The 19669-nt window shown below is 38.1% G+C and overlaps 1 protein-coding gene across 1 annotated transcript; it reads right to left on the minus strand.

Annotated features, from left to right (window-relative positions):
- Positions 1–1714: 1714 nt before the first annotated feature.
- LOC149279368 (major facilitator superfamily domain-containing protein 12-like) lies at positions 1715–18693 on the minus strand. The gene is made up of 10 exons (XM_089501268.1): positions 18429–18693; positions 16659–16869; positions 10206–10326; positions 9315–9521; positions 9148–9240; positions 8765–8857; positions 8481–8651; positions 7332–7426; positions 7064–7194; positions 1715–1803 (listed from the first exon to the last, which is right to left on the minus strand). Exons 1-10 carry the CDS (start codon positions 18691–18693, stop codon positions 1715–1717), a joined length of 1476 nt encoding a protein of 491 aa, XP_089357394.1.
- Between the last annotated feature and the right edge of the window lie 976 nt (positions 18694–19669).

The following is a 19669-nucleotide window of genomic DNA, read 5'->3' on the forward strand; positions in this document are numbered from 1 at the left end:
CAATTCTCTGTCCAAGTGTTTTTTTGTAGCGGAAATGCATGATTATCTATTTGCGGCTCTGTAGCCAGAAAAAGAAATTGGGTTAAAAAACATTTATCAGCTATGCATTAAAAATAAAGTCCAAGTAGTCAAATTAGGGTAGTTATAGTGCAAAGTAGCTATTAATCCAAAAAAAAAATAATTTTCATTTTAGGTAATTTCTAGGTATTAATCAAATAACTCAAATATTTGAGTTTTTTAATGTTCAATCCATTTAATCCACACCTCACCGTCTTCATCGTAACCCACAACCCCATAATAAGCCTTTCCCTTATACTTACAATACTTTACGACACTTATGTGAACGCAAAGACTACTCTCAACCACGCGAATGCAAACTCAGTAAGGACCACTATAAGACCCTCAGTCTAGCATACACACAGTATTTTCAAACAAATGACACAAACTCAATTACACATCTCAGCCAAACACTTAATTTCCAACACAGCACTCATCACATCTCACCTTGTTCTGTTAAAATCACCTTATCCATTTGTATAACATATCTGAAGGCCATATGAGCTTGCACGGTTATATTTCTAAAGTTATATATCGAATCCCTATTTGCATAGGGCTGATGGAAAATTTGGGCTTCAAAATTGAACAAACACATAATACCTCATCTGATCATTTACAGCACTTCCTCATGGTGCTGCCACTAAAAATGCAGGAGGTCACATGACATGAAGCGACTCCATAGCTAGCCATAAATTGTTCTTGATGTATGGCTTCCACACAGGCCTATGGGCAAATGGGAAGAAATTTATTGGTATCCAACCAGTCTTGTCCTGATGTGCAGTGAGTTCTAGCCACTCTGCTTAATTTAATGTATTGGGAACTAAATGCATTAGAAGCATCATTCCTTGTACCGTTATACGTCCCGGGTACTCATAGGCAGTTGCCATAAAACGGTAAGTTTAATTTGTTTAGCATACTTCAGCACCCTCAAGACCAAACGTTCGAGACATGGCTGCTGGAGTATATGAATATACACATGTATGTACACATATATGTGTGTTTATGCATATACATTATGTGTGCGTATGTGTATATGTATGTGTGGGGGGGGTGCAGAATAGACATTAGAAAGAAGATAAAAAAAAGTATAAGGCAAGCAAGCAAGCTAAAAGAAGAAAGAGGATAGACAAAAATTAGGAAAAAGATATCAGCAAGTGTGCTGCAAATAAAGGACAAATGAAAGCATAGAACAGAAGTGAAAAGAGACCCAGCAGAGAAAAGGGGGATGAAAGCGATTGGTAAGGCAGGAAATCCAGAGAATGTTCCAGGTACCAAAGCTCCTTAATTTGGCCATGGCAGAGGTTGATTTAATGAAGGTCCACAAATGATAAGAATTTCCATACAGCATGTTGTAAAAATGGATATAAAATATTTTATTTCATTGTCCTGTATGTGGTTCACTGGCATAGTTTCACCTATGGATTTGAAATGGTTCTTTTGTAAGTCTGATTTTGGAATGAGCTGCATCCTCCTTAACACTCCTTAAATGTAAAATCTGCCCTAAAAGTGCTGCAACCAAAAACAAAAAGAGCAGGTCCTTTTAACACAATTCAAATCAATTGAAAGTAGTCTTCCACTTGCCAGAGGAGTGTGCATTTCCTAAATAAAACATTAACAATCGAACAGAAAAAGGAATGTGAAAGGTTTTTTGTGGTGGTCATGTGTTCACTATGCCATTTTCCTGTGAGCCAAGAACACGTTCTGATGTACAGGAAGAATCCTGTATTGAAGACACTGCGATTCTACCTGAAAGTTAGAAGAAGAAGAAAAAAAACATATTACAACTGGATGCTTTAACTCTGGAAGGCTGATATTTATACAAATGACGATAACCACAAACAGAAAACCATTTTTCATCTTCTAGAGTCCTTCCCCTTTTTCCCCACCCATCCTAAAAAGGATGTGTGATCCAATGATCAATTTAAAACCAGAGACAGATTAAGGGGGGGGGATATTTATGCAGATGCTTGGAATAAAGATGACTGGTTCCATGTTATACAAATAAGGTGAGTTTACAATACAGTATGCTAGTCATTAAGGGTTATTTTTTAATTTGTAAATATTTTCTTTTGTGTACTATAACTTCTATCCTGAAAAACACGACTGATCTGTCCAACTACCGTCCCATCTTTCTAATTCATCTTGCCTCCAAGCTTCTTGAAATAATTTTTTATAACCAATTTGCTAAACTCCTAGTTAGACTCCAACTCCTTATTTGACCCTTTTCAATCCGGTTTCCTCTCTCGGCATTCTACTGAGACCACCCTTACTAAAGTTAATAATGACCTACTCTCTGCAAGGGCCACTACACTATGCTAATCCTACTGAACATTTCTGCTGCTTTCGACACTGTGGACCACACTCTTCTCCTTCAAACACTCCATGATCTTGGTCTCCGTGACACTGGCTCTCCTGTTATAATCCTGCGATTCTGATCGTACCTTCAGCGTTTCAGTCTCCAGTAGACTTGGGTGCCAGCCAACTCTTCATGTTCGTCTTCGTGGGGGAAAAAGTCTTTGCATTCCACAAATATTTGCCCGTTCCTGTGTTCGGTTCGGGCGAATATTCGTGTACATTTTAGTTTTCTTCATTTTTTGTAGAAGGGGTTAATACGGGGTTAACGCGGTATTTTAAATGTCCGTACCAGGAACTGTATTGGTCACCGGCAGGGGCCTCCTCTGCCATCAGCCAATGAAGTGCAGACGGCAAACCTACGGATTTCTGCTCCTGTTAATCCCTGTGATGCTGCATTGATAAGGTAGGCTAGATGGGGAAGGGACCAGGGAGACAAGTCTAGTCTCCAGTAACACTTCCCCTCCCTCTCAGTCAGGGTATGCCAAGGCTCAGTTCTCCCTTTATATCTCTTGGCAAACTTATATCTTTTGGCTTTCAACAAAACCTATATGCTGATGACACCCAGATCTACCTATCTTCTCCAGATCTCTCTCGCTCTGTCTTGATTGTGTAACTGTCTTGCCTCTGTCTCTACCCGGATATCTACACAATTCCTAAAAGTTTCTCTCTCAAAAACGGAATTTCTCATCTTGTCTTATAATTGCAGAAATCTCACAGTTATGACACTAATTTCAGGGCCTAAAAAAAATGGATAATTCACTAATCCACAAGTAGTTTGCAATAGAGCTCAATATTTTGAGTCCTATTAGCAGAATTAAATATATTTATCTAATAGCAGAATTGCTTATATTCAGTAATGGAAAAATTGATCAATTCACAAAGCAATGATTTACTTCAGACTACTGCTTCTCTGGAAATTGAGGCCACCTGTGCACACCTTAACATCTGAAGACCCATGAATAACAGTCATGCAACTGACAACCACTTTATATTTATATAAACCTGAGAACTTCAGGGGTGGGGTACCTGGAGCAGTCCCTCTTCCGAGAGAGTGACTTTGTGGAGGGTCGGGGTCACACAGCCTTCAGTAAGTGGGGAATGGGTGGGAAGTGAGTTGTCAAACACCACTTCCCTATCCGCAGAAAGAAACTGACCAAGACAAAGATTTTTACCAGAACACATTGAAGGTATACTAAGGCCTATTGAAACCGCCGCAAATTACTACACTGGTCTTTTCGTTTTGTGTGTATATTTTTAAAAAGGCAAGATAGGGACTTTTAATATATGACTTCATATTATGTGCTTCCTTGGTACTGGTAACGCTCAAACAAAAATCAGCAACAATAAAAACATCAAAAAAAAAAAAAAGTCGCAGTTCCAAAGGAATATTGATGAAACACAACACTGCCTTCAGTCCAAGAATAGAGTGGACACCAGTGTTGCGCATATTTTACTACATACTATGTCAGTATGCTGGTGAAACTGGCATTTCAGTGAAGATATATAATAAAAGGTGGATAAAAGAAGATGATCATCACAAGAACCGCAACACTTTTCAGAGAAAAGGGAGAGGAGTGAAGAGCTCACTTTTACTGCTTGAAATCAGTTTTGGATATGAGAGGCAGGGTGGTAAAGGCAGTATTCTTGCTATTGATGGCAAGTGTTTTTTCAAGGTAGGTATGGAAAAACTAAAGCTATTCACAAGTGAATGATGGTCAAGAAAAGATGACAACTCCTAAAAGTTGTTTTCACATCCAGGTCATAACCAGGGCATCAAGTAAACTTGGCATCTACCACATCAGGTCAGGAGCAATAACTGAAGTACTTAAAATGTTCAGTACCTCACTCAGCTGGATTACCTCTCACCAAAGTTCACACTGCATGCCCTAAAACATAGAAAACTCATCAGCATGCGATCTGTATGGAAAGGGAAATTTTATGTCTTGAACATATTTTGTCCTCTGGAAAAAATATCTAAAACATATGAACAAAATACATCTTCATAGATACATGCTTGCAACAAAAGCAGGCAATTAAAAGTCACTTAGTAAGTCACTGATTTTGGTCTAAGTCAATATGCCACCTTAACTAATTGCCATTCTCTTGTATAGATGGCCTATATAATAAAATATCAGAAAATAGGCAATTGCTTTAAACACTCTTGGTACAGGACATTTAAAAACATGGACATCTTTTAACCAAATAAAGTGTACAAAGCATTAAAGATAAATTAGTTAAACCAATTAATTACGCTAGCCTCCAGCGCTGCGCAAAGGCATCTTCAGGATCGGCTATTTTGCCGGAGGTATGTTTTATGTATCTATATCTTTTAGATAATAGATATAAATGACAGTTTACAGGTCTATAGATTAAAAACGCCTGCAGGAGCCACTACCTGCAGGCTCAGACAGTGACGTTAGGAGTGTGTGTGTAGAAGGATTAACTCACTGTGGAAACTAGGATCCTGAGCATAAGCAAAGCAAGTGCACTGGACATTCAATTTAAGCTTGAACACAGTACACCAAGCATTGCTCAAAGAAACATGGTATTGAAGGACAGCCATCTCAGGACATTGCAACCAAAGCATGGGAAGCATGGAGTTGTCAACACACAAAGCAGCGACTGGGTCTCCAACATCCAGTTCTACCAGTATTAAGAGTCATGATACAACTTGCGGGTCATCTTGCACAAGACAAAGGCCAACAGAGAGGTAAAGAAAATAGTTGTTTTGGTTTTTTACTGCTTATACTACTTCCATTGGAAGTCTGCTCCAAGATCTAGCCAAGTAGCCAAAAATACCTGTTCAAGCACAAGGGATTCAAGGAGTCATTGCGTATATTTCTGCCAGAAAATTATGCATAACGGAGTGCGCTTTTCACCGATTGTTGAATTTCGGGTCATTCAAACTGGCTAAAAACAGACACAAGCAAAGCAATGACAACGCGCATGAACACTATTCCATATAAAATAGTTTTTTTTGTTAAAAAGTCAGTTTTGCAGCTCCCTTTTTACCACTTTGTGACTAAGTGCATCCTATAAAACATGGTCTAGATGACCAAGGATATAATTGTTTGTTCTATAGTTTTCATTAAACAGTCTGGGTTCTGTCCTGTCACCAGGCGCTAGCATTGCTAGCTTCCATGATGATTGATCCAGTGTAACAACAAAATAATGGACAGCACTCAAACAGAAGATTGGGCATTCTCTTCAGGCACATTAAAACTAAAGAGATTCCCAGACAGTCAATTCAGACCCCTCTGATGAGGTAGTGCGATCAGCAATGCAGAGCAATGGATTAACAGTGGTGGGGATCAAAGTGAAAAGAGACACAGAGTTTCTTCCTCTCCTAAAAATACAATTAAGAAAAATATTAAAACAGACTCTAGTAATACCAAGAGCGATCCATAAGGTCTACAACGGAGTATTCTGCTCCATTTTAAAGTTTTAAAAAACCCATGCATGTGTATTATTCTATCTAGGGGGATATTGCTGAACATAAATCAGGGGGTTTTTTTGTGGCACCTAAAATTGCTAAAGGGGAATCATGGTTGAACAAAGATATATTAGAAATGGTAAAAAAGCTCTGGTTTCCAGGGCAGTAAAAACCCTGGACTTCAGAGTCTTCTGGTAAAAACCTTTGTCTATTCTTTCAGTGAACAGGAAAGTGGTGTTTGTCCCATTCCTTGCTCACTTCCCTCCCATTCCCCGCTTACTAAAGGCAGTCTGACCCCAGCCCCCACAAAGTCACTTTTTCGGAAGAGGGAATGCTCCAGGTACTCCAGCACTAAAGTCCCCAGGTATGAATGACCAGGGTTTAAAAAAAGATATTTTGTGGGCAACAAAAACACAATAATAAGCAACATCAAGCTCATTACCAGGGAAGCAACATACACCGATCAGCCATAACATTATGGCCACTGACAGGTGAAGTGAATAACATTGACAATCTTTTTATCATGGCACATGTCAGCGGGTGGGATATATTAGGCAACAAGTAAACATTTTGTCCTCAAAGTTGAAGTGTTTGAAGGAGGAAATGATATGGCTGATCGGTGTACATCAGCCTGCAGACATGACATTCAGCGTCACAGCAAGAACAGGACAGCAAGAAAGATTTTTCTTATCACCTCTATACAATAAAACACTGTCATTATTATATGATCTGCTTTCTTAAAACATTGCTTAGCTTATAAAAATGAATGAGTAAACGGTTCAAAATAAATTTTGCATATGAAAAACATTCAAAAAGGTAAGGAATACAAAATAAGATGCTGCGCACCAAACGTCGGGCTGGATGTTACAAATATTGTGGACTGCTCCAGCTGCCATTACTGCTTAAAATATTATAACGTACTGTTTGTTTTTTTTTTTTTATTAATAATTCATAGAATGACCGGGTGTAATACAGGTTTATGGGAAATTGTTTTCCATAACAAAAAATTATCCCTTAAATTGATGTGTCCCAAACCATTAAAAGTCAAAAACTATTTATGTCTTAACATTCACAGCTTAATTTTTCCAGCTAACATGTGCACTATGCACTATGCAACATGAAGAGTGTAGTTCATCATAAGTGGTCTAAAATGATTATGTGCATGGGTTGCCACAAACAGTTCCTCTAAAAGAAATAAAATAAATTTTGTTTACTTACAGAACCGCACTTGGATTGGCCAGATCATAATAGAGCTTAGGGATATGGCAGCCACAACGGCCACAGCTCCAGTAACTATCACCATCACCCAATGGTAGAACGGGGTACAGGCTGGACAACACACCTGAGTGCTACGGAAGTAGTATAATGAAAGACATTAAAATTTCAAATACAATCCAGAAATTAGACAAATGCAAATGACCTCTACATGCACACAATACAAAATATATATAACAGTTGTTGCCAAAATGGCCAAGTGGATACTTACTGACAAGGATGGAAGGACTGGATGATCATTACTGCCAACCCATTGGCTACTTTATCAGTAAAGCTCATCGCCCCATATACAAAGGCTCCACTGTGCTGTAATTTTAAAAGGTGAAACAGTGTGAGCTTCTCAGCATTTGCCTTCTGTTATCCAGTGATAAGAAACTGTAGGAATTATTATTCTAATACAAATTATTATTCTAGAGCCAGTAGGACCCTTCATAATAAATAGTGAAGTGAGGGAGTTAAAAACACAACTCTCACTCAAACTTTCCTACTATCTCTCTCTTCAATGAATAAACCATAGAGCACTTAAATGGAGTGTATTTACTAAAATTTGTTATCAATTTACCCAGAATTCCTACACTCAAGAATTACCTTTCTGTATTCACATTTGGCCAAGGTTCACTTTTAAAAATGAAAAAAGCTCCAAACATAGGTTAATAGTTCTTTATAAAGTATCTTACGGGTCCCGTGTTTTTTTCTTGGGACAGCATTTTACAAATCAGATTATAAGCAGTCATCTCTCGCTCTGTTTACACGCTTGGAATCAGAAAAGTGTGAGCTGAGATTATTCAGGACATAGTGCCATTGTAACAGACAATCTTCCAGTGTTTCACATAAGATTTAATAGGATACTCCAAATATTTGTGGCCTTGAGCTGTCAAATTAAATGTAACCGTGCTGGGATGTTGTAGAGATCCCAATCAGAACAAATAGAAACCGAATAGAAGAAGAAAAAAAAAAAAACTTAACCAAGGCAAGTTAATGAATACATTTTGGATATTTTTTCCCCCCATTGAATTTAGCTGTGGTAATTTATGTTCATATAAAACTACGGGAAAAAAATGTTAAAAAAAATAAATAATAACTTCTTACATTTATGAATGTGTTTGCCCTACTTTTGCTGTAAAAGAGAACAATATATAATGTGTGTGGGTGCACTAACTGAGAAAAAGGGAGAGAGATGTAATAAGAACATGTAATTTAAGAGTATCCCAATCGCATCACCGTGGTCATTTTTTTTTTTTTTTTTAAACCTTATTATGTTTCACTTTATTTGTTAAGGAAGGAGTAGGCAGTAGCTCTAGCCACAGAAGAGAACACAAAATGCATTACTAAGGGCATTTTACTTGCTATACATGCATACCGAATGAGGGCCAATGAGGTCCGCCGTCATGGAGAGGGAGGTGACCAAGATTGTGGCAGACCCGGAACCCAGGACAACAGCAGCTCCATACACAGCAACTCCAAGTTCAGGATCTAGTGCAACCCATGCTGCAAAAGCAGCAATGGCTAGAAGACCTACAAAGTAGGTAAGCTAAAAAAAAAAAAGGGAACCACTGAACCAAAGAAACAAGAAACAGCCAAAACATATCCAACCTTTAGAAGTATAACCCCTTTCCCAAAAGGAAAGCATTTTTCATCACTTACATTGCGTCCAATCAATTTGTTGACAGGCTTCATGAGGAACGAAGATACAAAACCGCTGACGTACATGACCAGGGGAATGGTGGCGATATAGTTCTAAATACACAAAGTCATTAATCATGCGGCAACAGGATACACTTCAGTTACAAAAACATAAAAAGTGTGTCCTGAGGAAAAGAGGACTAAAAAAGGGTTTAGAAGGAAGCCTGTTTGAATACACACAGTGAAAAGCAAAATGGGTCTACGTAGTAGGTAGATTTGCTATCATGAGAAACAAAAAAAAACTCAATGAGAGGCAGAAAATTTAAGGCGTAAAATTCGATTTTATGTGGTCAACAATTCAAAATAACTACATTTTGACTGGACGCCTTTGAAGAGAATAATACCTTGGGGAGATGCAGAGAATTTGTCAGATACACAGCAATGTACGTCTGGGACAGATTGACTATGAGCCGTGTGCACATGTAGAGAAGCGCCACCTGAGGGGAAAACGCATTGTTCAGACACATTCTTATGAATCATCCATGTCTCGTTGTACCCCACCAGATTTCACCTGATAAAATGAAGGCTCCACAAGCCAATGGTGCCAGCGCAGCAGTGGTTTTGGTGGGTTAGTGAGCTTGGGTTGTTCAGTTAGAGCATCAGCTTCTGCGTCTTCAGTTTCTACAAGGTGTTGAAAGCTATGCTTTTTTTCTTTTGTGCCAACATGGAAAACAAGGGAAAACAAGGCCCCTAAAGCCACCATGATTAGGGCCAGTGTCTGCAAGAAAAACATGAATACAGAACTGTCAATCAATCACAAAAGTAACTTATATGTTAGTAAGTAAGTTATATGATATTTGCTATCTTAACAAAACGATGAACCAAAAAAATAGTATTGATGAATGCAACTTATATATTTTACCCAGTTTGTAGAGAACATGTGTTTAATAACCATAATTTAATTGTATGCACTTGATGGCATTTCACCCTTGTTACATCTAGTGTAAGTATGTGACAAGTCACAAGGTTCTCCTATTTAGAAAAGAAAAGAAAAAAAAAAAAAAAAAAACACACAAAAAAACCTGGATGGCAAAGTTGGTGTTTGGTCCCATATGACTACTTTTAGAAAAGTGAAAAAGTCCATATGTAACCTGTCCTGACTTTCAAATATTAGAGAGCTAATAGGCCTCCCTCGGATGATCATTTGTTGATGGTTGAAAGTCACACTTCTCTTGCCTCAAGGTTTCCACGCCATGTTGTCTTAACATGCTTTTGTACCATTGTTTACCTTGTCCTTTTCGCTATTCTTTGTCTTTTTGGATTTCTCATTTCGTGCCTCTCCTTACATGTTTCTATCCCACTTAACTCTTTTCTGGTGTACACTATGGCAAGTTATGGAGTGCAGTGCAGAGACTTTTATTTATATAAAATAAGTTTCCAGAAATGTTTCAACCTCACACACCCTGAAAATAGGAATGTCCTGCCAGCTTAGGTGTTCTGTGTTGGTCTCTCCTTCCTGAAAATGCAGCAACAACCAAGCTACTGCATATACAGCAATATTTGCCATGACTGTAAAGGCGTATCTGAAGAAAGGAAAAAAAAATAGCTATGTCAAAGTCAACAGAGTGAGAAACGTCAATGTAAACAAAGAATACATAAATGGGAACGGCTCATTTTTAAACCTTTTCAACTAAAATGATTGTGTAAGTTTGTCATATGGTCTTTACCTATTAGGTTCTAATTGGAAAAAAAGAAAGGATGTTTATAACTACTAAATCAGAATTGATAACATTTGATACATATTTACATATGTGCAAATGTACAGACACAAATCCACACATTATAGCTAATCGGTTAGCCTTCCCTACACAAAAGAAATCACAGAAAGGAAACCCTCCTGTGCTACCGGGGTTCAATTTGAAAAACGAAAACAAACCCAAATAAGACAGGATAAGAAATTGTGCCATACCAGGTGCCCACCATCACCTTTAAAATCTCCTTCCCCATACTTAAAGACAACAGCATTTTCAACATTTATGCCTTGTTTATGTCCTTGCTCACCCATATCTTCCCTCTCTTTCTCATTTAGCATACCTACACAAATCATGTTATTTTTTTTAAAGACATATAGGGCTTTCTTTTTCTATATAATCCACTGTTTTGTAAGAAACCGCTAAGAAAGTTAATCTTTTTACTTCAAAATACAGCTATTGCAAATGAGAAATAATAAAAAAAAAATAAAAAAATACAAGATTATATTCTTATGCCTGACCAGAGTTGGGAAACACCTAATATACCAATGATTTCTGTTTATTTTTCCAAATCGTTAAAATTTGGTATTCTGAGTCTGCAATTTCAATACTGCTTACAGATTTTAAAAGGACAAATCATTTATCTTTGTAGGGGACAGGTTCCGTGTGGTGTGGATGGTTATTTTAGTGTTTTACTTTCTTTTTTGAACCCTTTATCTTTTTAGAGAGTTACCTACACATGCTTTGCATGCAATCTACATGTATTTACAGCTACAGACATACATATAGCTGTGAAAATTTACTTGGAGATTCTTGGAAAATCATTTAGCTAGTGTTTATTAACCGGTTTCACATATTTGGGACATTTATTTTTAAATACAATATATTCTGTAGGATCCTGTAGGACTTCCAGATCCAGACGGACAAGCAGGTACTGGCTAATCAACCCAACATTGTGGTGGTAGACAAAGACCAGAAGACAGTCGTGGTGACAGACGTGGCGGTGCCAAGTGACAGCAATATTAGGAAGAAGGAGTATGAGAAGCTGGAGAAGTAACAGGGCCTAAAAGAAGAACTAGAGAACATGAGAGACCATTTACCACGGAGACAACATTTCCCCGCTCCTCCAATTGGGGAAGAGGGAGTGTCATGAAGCACGTAAATAAAAATACGTAAAAGAAACAAGTCAATGCAAAAAAATAATTCAGAGCTCGCTCCTTCATTTTTGTTTGTTTTGTTGGGGTTCCTCCTCTTTTACAGACATTTGTACAAATAAACAAAATAGAAAAGAAAATTTCTACGAATCAGAGTGCACAAGTCTAATTATATACTTAGACTTTATAGGCCGCACCCTAAAAGTTGGTGCTATTTTAAAGAAAAAAAAAGGTATTTTGAAAGAAAAGATACACATAGTGGAATGGTAAAACAGTATTTTATCTAATGAACAGCAATACGTGTAGTTTAACATTTTTGGTATCTATTATGCAGAAAACTCAAAAACCAAAAGCCATTTTATGGTCCCTCTTAATTTATAATGCACCTTACTTATAGACATTCCCCTCTGCCCCCAGATATGCCACTCTGCCCCCCCAGATATGCTTTATGTCCCCTAGAAATACCAGTCTGCCCCCTTGAAATGCCACCACCCCAGACTTACCAATGCACCCCCAGAGTCCCTGGCATTGTGCAATGCGCGCAGACAACCTCTGCTGCCGGCACTTCCGCCGGGTTTTCCATGACTGAAAAGCACCGGTGGAAGTGCCAGCAGCGGAGGTTGTCCATGTGCATTGCCGCAGCTGGTGAATGTCTGCGCGATGTGCTTAGACAACCTCCGTTGCTGTGTCTACCACACGTGCCTTTTCTGATTTTGAAGGACTGCATATAGTAAATATTTAAAAAATAAAATCAAGGGAAGAGTATACCATTAGTAAAGACCCAACCACTCTTCTTGATAAAATGACTGCTAAAACAAAGCTTTAACCATTCAGGATCGTTGTCTGAACACTGGTCACTACGTTTTATGGTTTTATCAAGTGTAAGTCTTGATAAATAAAGTGGTTTGTGGTAAACGGCAAAAACATTATTCAGAAAAAAAAAAATCATTTCAGTAGCCCAAAACACACAGCTACATGAAAATGATAGCTTCAGAGAAAACAGAAAGCTCTTAAGACCGACAGCATCCTGTTCTGGGATTTCAGGAAAGAACATGGACGTAAATGTCAAACATGGTAGTGACATGGTGTCAAGCTTCATCAACATAATACTTCCATCATATCCTTCCCTTTTTGTGTGCCTCATACCTTAACCAGAGGGGACACTGGGCTGCAGCTTCACAAAATGTATGATTTTTTTTAAAAACAGATTTAAAAGCCTGCATAAAAACTTTTAAAAACTACCATACGTTTCTCTTCCAATAGTAAACCTCCATATGCCCTCTTTTGAAATCACACGACTGCACGTTGGTTATGCTTTCCATGGATTATTATGAATTAGGCAAGGTTAAATAATGAGACCTGTCAAGGGGTTAAGCACTTTTTTGCCTTTTTGTTTTTTTACCAGACAATGGTAGGCTTAATTCAGAAGGACGATTTTATGTCCTTGATTTTATGTCCTTGACCTTCCCCCAGTAAAGAAGAATGTTCTTTATTTTAGAGCTAGGGGTCACTGCCGTTTATGGAGAGCATGGCAGATGACTTGAACCACCTTCCAGCTTTAGTAGCTTTAATAAAGTGAGGGAATTTAAATATGCATGAGACAGGCATAAAACTATCCTGAACCTAGCATGTGACCAAGGACTGACCAAGGCTTCAGAGAGACTAGATGGTCAGAATCAGGTATTGATACGTTGTCAAATGCTACTCAATGGATAAAAATCATTACAAGCACCTACATTTTTTGTGTGTAATCTCTAACATTCCCTGTGTGTAACACTAAACAAAGAAACCACTAAAAAGGAAAGACACAAAATACCACAATATTATCAGTAGATGAAAACAAGCAGAGTGATTCAATATAGAGGCTGTCCCAGTCCTTTATCTCATAACAGTATGCATTCACATCTCAAAAACAGGGTATAGAAGTCCATCCGGAGGCAAAAAGGGAAAACATGCTGAAGATTAACAGTTTGTTAAAAACAAACAGTCCACAAAGAGGCAAAAATACTTTAGAGAGTAATTCCTAACTTTTAGGGCACTAAACGGCTATTGAAAAAGTATACAAATACTAAACCTGTGGGGAGTGGTTAGTCAGTACCACAAATGAACACTAAACGTGCGGTGACAATCGCTGTCTAAGAGCGGGGAAGCAAAAGGAGAGAAATCCGACTGAATCTTTACACTGTGGTTGTGGTCAGTTGGTTTATAATACGCCTTGGTTTATAACACTCCTTAGCCTCAAACAGCTCCAAACCTCAGTCAGTCCACTGTTCATAGATTTTTGGGGACCCCAGAAGGACAGATTTAGGAAGGACCCCATCATATTATTCATAAAAAAAAAGGACATTATGCAGATACATGTAAGATACTCATGCCACATTGCACGCCACATGAAAATGAAGTCACAACAAAGGCACTATGCCACTTAACTCTACTGCTTTTAACACCTTAGTAACTAAACTTAGTATTAGAAACCATTACTAGTGTCAAAATCTCAAACCCTTCCCATATAATATGCACTTTAATGCATAGGATAGTTGTGTGGTCCCATTAAATGTTCAAGGTTTTCCCCCTTGAAAAAGTATGGAGGGTGACTGAAAAATACCCCATATGTATTTTCCCCTTTGCAGCCCCCCTGCTATTTTCCAAGTGATTATGTGTTTGGCCAAGAATATTAAGAAGCATTTCATATTCTTGCCACCAGTCAGCTCCACATTTCAATGTGGCTTTCCTGACACCGATGGGCTGCTTGAAAAACTGTTATGCCATAAACGAGGAGGGCAGCTGCATTCCTGTGGTCTCCAGCGGGGTCACGCAACATGTATGACGTGATCTATAGGTGGAAGACGGACAGAGTTGCAGATGGTCTCTGGGCAGCGAAAGGGCGTAGTGTATGTATGTATGTATGTATGTATGTATGTGTATACCTTAGTTCAGAGTCAGTGTTTGTATGTAAACGTATAGTGCCATATCCAGTGTGTGTATATTTTATATATGTATATATAATTTCTGGTATAAACCTCCATTGTGTTTTTTGAATTTGATTTATTTCTTATGTTGAATACGTTTATATAAACATGTTGTGAAAATGAGTAATTCCAGCGCCATCTTTTTATTCTTGTATGTTTAATAATTTAATATATTGGTTTATCAGCTTATAAAATTGAGTGTTTTCACTAATAATATCAATTCTGAATGAAATTTTGGTTCCTAACATAAGTAAATTTAAGTTCTTATAGAATCACTCTGTTTAACATAAACTGGAATCTTAGTCTGATTGCAGCCACTAGGTAAGAACGCACTGGTAGAAGTAAAGTATTCCTCAGTTTAATGCAAAGAGTAACGCAAACAGCTTAATCCATCTTGAGAAAATATAAAAATGGCCACTACTTCCTCCTTTAACTGTAAGTATACTGATTGAAATGATTTATGAACTCTTCAGTGAGACATGTACCATGATTCATCATAAGCATTATATAATATTATTCTGCAATCCCAGGCCTTTTCTATAGTTATACTACAGTAAAATTCTTAAAAAGTCCAACAACTTAATAGTGCACTTAATAATAGTACAAAAGCTGATCCGCACAGCATTCATGACAACGCTTCCTGAATTCCAAGTTGGACTCAAAAGGGTCTATGAGTTTCTTTGAGCAATGGCCAAGTGTGTCTTTTGGACATTTTAATGAATACCTATTTATAAAAGTTTTAATCTCATGTGCAGGGGTGTGGAAATAATAAAAAAAAAAAAATGTACTTGTCCTATGGACTAAAATGGTAGCCCAATCTATTTGTCCTGATGCAAAAAATAAATTTTAATCAAAGCTGTTAATATGCATATGCCTTGTGCCACTAAATCATTTGGTGTTTGATGTGATACTTTGTTTTTCATACATTATCCCCTATGTACCAGGTATATATATATATATTAACAGCTAAGTAATGACAGCACTCCTCATACAGAGCCCATCATCCTGGGGAGTTCACCTCATGAGTTTCTCCTTACATCCACTAAAATGCAGAAGATCTGCTCCCCGGATTACTTCTTCCTCCAAGCTCTAGCGCATGCAGCCAGAAACTAACGGGGCTGCGTGGGGGCTCGGACATTGCGCCGGATATGAAATGACACTGTATCTGACGCAGCCACAACACAGCGTGGGGGAAAGAGGCTTCAGTGGACATTTTTCATTTATTTAAAATAACGTAATGAACAAACCAGGAGTTAAAAACAAACAGCAGAATAAAATAACTCAAAAGTTACATTAATGTGTCATTGTACACACAACACTTATCTCTTTATCACAATGGCATTACTCGAATCGCCTTCTTATTTTACTATGACATAATAATAAAAGCTATATTTTACAAGAACCCAAGCACAATATTTCTCAAAGTAGATTTTAATACCTAAAAAAGTTTTACTAGTAAATATTAATTCACATGTAAACTATTTTTTCGTATTATATGCATTATGCCCAGATATGCCTGATGCCCCCCCGATTTGCCACTCTGCCCCCCCCCAGATACACCACTCTGTTCTCCAGACTTACCAATGCAACCCAAGGCCTGCCCCCTGTGCTCCAGACTCCCTGGTGTCTAGTGGGGGCAACCGGTGGACATGCTCGTAGACAACTGCTGCCGCCACTTCCGGCGGGGCCTTTAAGACTGAGACCTGGAAGTGCTCCGTCATAGAAGGCCCCCGGTGGAAGTGTCGCACAGCAGCGGAGGTTGTCTACAAGCACTGCGCAGGTGTCAACTGGCTGCCAGAGAGGAGGAGCCAGGACCCCTGCAGAGCTACGGGGGACCTGGATCCCAGCAGGGCTTCATTTAGCAAAAAAACCCCAAAACATTTAAAAAACACCTGCCATGAGCATCCCTGTGTGTGTCTTATAAAGTCTCTGATTTCTTAGTGAAGATACTATAGAAATGTAATTTTAAAAGAAGTTAAGTAGTGCAAATCATAAAATTGTTTTTTCAATTTAAGAATTATACTAGTTTCTCCATTCCTACCTGAAGGCTGTGAGCTCCACCTTGTCATGTTCATTCTTGGCCAGCTCCGGAATGAGAGATAGATGGGAAATCTGGGTGGCTGCCCAACCAAACTGGAAGATGACAATAAACGGGATGAAGTAGATCAAGCCTACCCACTGAGGGGTGTTCTCTGTGCATCCCAGACAAGGATTAAATATAAAAGGGAATGACAGAATCACGCTCAATGTCCCTGAGGATTACGGAAAGGAAAAAAATAGATACAATTGATATTAGGACTTCAATATTCACTAGAGTAAGATAAATAAAATGTCTTATCAAATGCATGCCTGAAAAAAATAAAAGACAAAACCAATATTCGTATATAAGTGAACAATAAACAGTTTGTTGTGCATTTACATTTTGCTAATATCTACAAATAGTTTAAAAAAAAGAAATATAATAAACTTAAATCTCAGAGAAAAATACTGCTTCCAAAACATTTTTAAAAGAACTCAACATACTAATGAGGGTCACAGCTTGTATTGAAGGAAATGGTTAAAGATTTACGAAATAGATATACCAGTATGTTTTTTTTTGTTTTTGTTTTTTTAAAAGAGAAAATTAAACTGCTTACCCAGGAAGTTCTACTGTCTGGTGCTGACAGATAAAACCAAGGCTGTCATTACACAAACAAAAAAGGTACTATCATGTAATCAAATGCTAACAAAATACCATGCAGGGATAAATTGATTGATATTAGTATTAAATATTAGTTGATATATATATACACACACACACATATGGCATATCAACTAGAGTGCCATGATAAATATTAAATATATATATATATACACATACATACACACACACATACATACACACACACACACACAATTTAACAAGGTACATAAAGAAAGTTTCAAGTTTTGTTAAATGAAACGTGTAAACATATTCAATAATTCCTTTGGCCCACGTCTTGCATTCAATGCCTCAAGAGGAACTGCCATCACCAAACCCTGTGTTGTAACAATGTTATGAAAATACTTTCCTGCAAGTTTCATTACAACGGTGTAAAGCAACACATTTTTTGTCTTACATATTCTACAGCCATTACGTTCTTGATGTATTATGATTATTATGGCGGTAATGCGCATAGACACCTTCGATACCTAACATAACAGACAGCATGCTATAAAGTGGGGGAAATGATATTTACTATCACAGATGCGGCATCATTGAGGACATGGAAAGTGCTTTTTAGGCAGAAGGACGGATTACAAAAATCCCCAGAATAATGCCATTTTTAAATAAAACTGAATCAAAAAATCTTAAACTGTAAAAATATTAAGGCACATTTCAGGTATGTTTGGGTTCTTCTAATGCGTCCAATTTATTGGAAATATACCTCACCTGTAAGTGAAAGCTTAAAACTTATTTCATACTTTCAGGATATCCAAAGTTGCTTTAGCTTATTTTTAACCAGATGGAGTTACAGGAAACATACACACACATATATATATATATATATATAGCTTGTTTTTCAAAGAATATATAGTATATGGTCCTTATTGAAGGTCTGAAATATTTTTTGTCATAAGCTTTGAATGTATGTACTTTAGGTAGCGCTGCGTAAATAGTTGCCGCTATATAAAAAAATCAAATTTTTAATATATAATAAAAAATCCCCAAAAAATTAAACATCAAAGTTTAACATATATAGTAAGTTACTAATAACATCTGAAACTCTGCATATATACATATTATATACATTATTGATTCACATTCTCCATTGTCTAATGTAAGACCTACCGATCAGATGCCAGGATTTGCGGCGCCCATACGAAAGACAGCCAACTCTCCGGTCCGACTCATAGCCAACCAAAGGGGTACAGATTCCATCTGCAACTTGACCCACCAACAGTAGGACTCCAGCATTGAAGGAGTTGAACCCCAATACGGAATGGAAATAAACCAAGAAATAAGTAAACCACATAGAGGCACATAAGTCATTCAGGAAATGCCCAGTGGCATAGCTGAGCCTCTGGCATATGGGCAGAGTTACTGGCTCTGTCATGATGGGGTACTGACTTGTCCTTTATGGAAGTCTTGGGTTCCAATAGGAAAAAAAGTCAAAATAGCATTCATCTGCCACTTAGTATCTCTGGGCACAGGAGTAGTGGCAACCAATACAGATAGTAAATATACAGGAGAGCAGTGTGAAGAGCCACCCAAGATAAAATAAACCGAAACACGGGGCTAGCCAATCTGTGATAAGGCTGTTCCGCATTGGTCCTAAATATTTTGGGGGATCCAACCCCCCCTAAATCAACGAATCAAATGTTTGAGATGTCGATCCGGAAGGCTCCTGCGTTATTTGCCACCAATGCCTGGCACCGACCACCAATACAGATCCAACCTGGTCTTGAGCAACCACTCGGTCAATCCAGCCCGGCCAACAGGACATGAGAATCCTAGCCAATCGGGACCTTCTACGTCATTGGAGGATAGGCTGGAAAGGGTGCTTTCTGACAATAAAACCCGCCCCCTTAAACTAACCTTGTGACTCGTTTAACCCATTCCTTGCGGCACCGGGTGCAGCCTGGCGGTGGTTTCTTTGCCGACTAAGGTTGAACCGGTGTTCCTTGCTGCAGCTGGTTTACAACGAATATTTACATAGATGATTATTGACATAGTTTGGATGACTCACTTCAATGATGCAATATACGAATGTTCTTAATATAAAAATATATCTCCCCTAAAAACCATTTGTTTGCTCACACGAATTGACTTTAACCACTCATGTCTAGCAAATCACGTGCAGTTCTTAAAACCCTCCTCAGCACACACGCATCACAGCCTCCTCCCCACCTTTCTAGGGAACATGATTGCCGAGGAAGCAACATCCTTTTTTCATGCTGATCATGAAAAAAATACATCTTGAAAGGAGGAGCTGTGTTTTAGCTCACGGACTGCTCTCATCATTATGAAACGCCAACCCCAGTGATCTGCTGCTTGAAGAGGGTGGTCTCCTTACATATTGAAATATACAT

Source organism: Sceloporus occidentalis, unplaced genomic scaffold (genome assembly GCF_023333645.1).
Source record: "Sceloporus occidentalis isolate IW3139 unplaced genomic scaffold, rSceOcc1.0.p SCAF_169, whole genome shotgun sequence".
NCBI lineage: Eukaryota > Metazoa > Chordata > Lepidosauria > Squamata > Phrynosomatidae > Sceloporus > Sceloporus occidentalis.

Coding starts and splice junctions, on each gene's coding strand:
- LOC149279368 (XM_089501268.1), bottom strand. CDS start 18,693: ATGACAGAGCCAGTAACTCTGCCCATATGCCAGAGGCTCAGCTATGCC. Junction 10,327..16,658: donor GTGGAGCTCACAGCCTTCAG/GTAGGAATGGAG, acceptor TCCTTTCTTCAG/ATACGCCTTTACAGTCATGG. Junction 8,858..9,147: donor ATTCTCTGCATCTCCCCAAG/GTATTATTCTCT, acceptor TTGTGTATTTAG/AACTATATCGCCACCATTCC.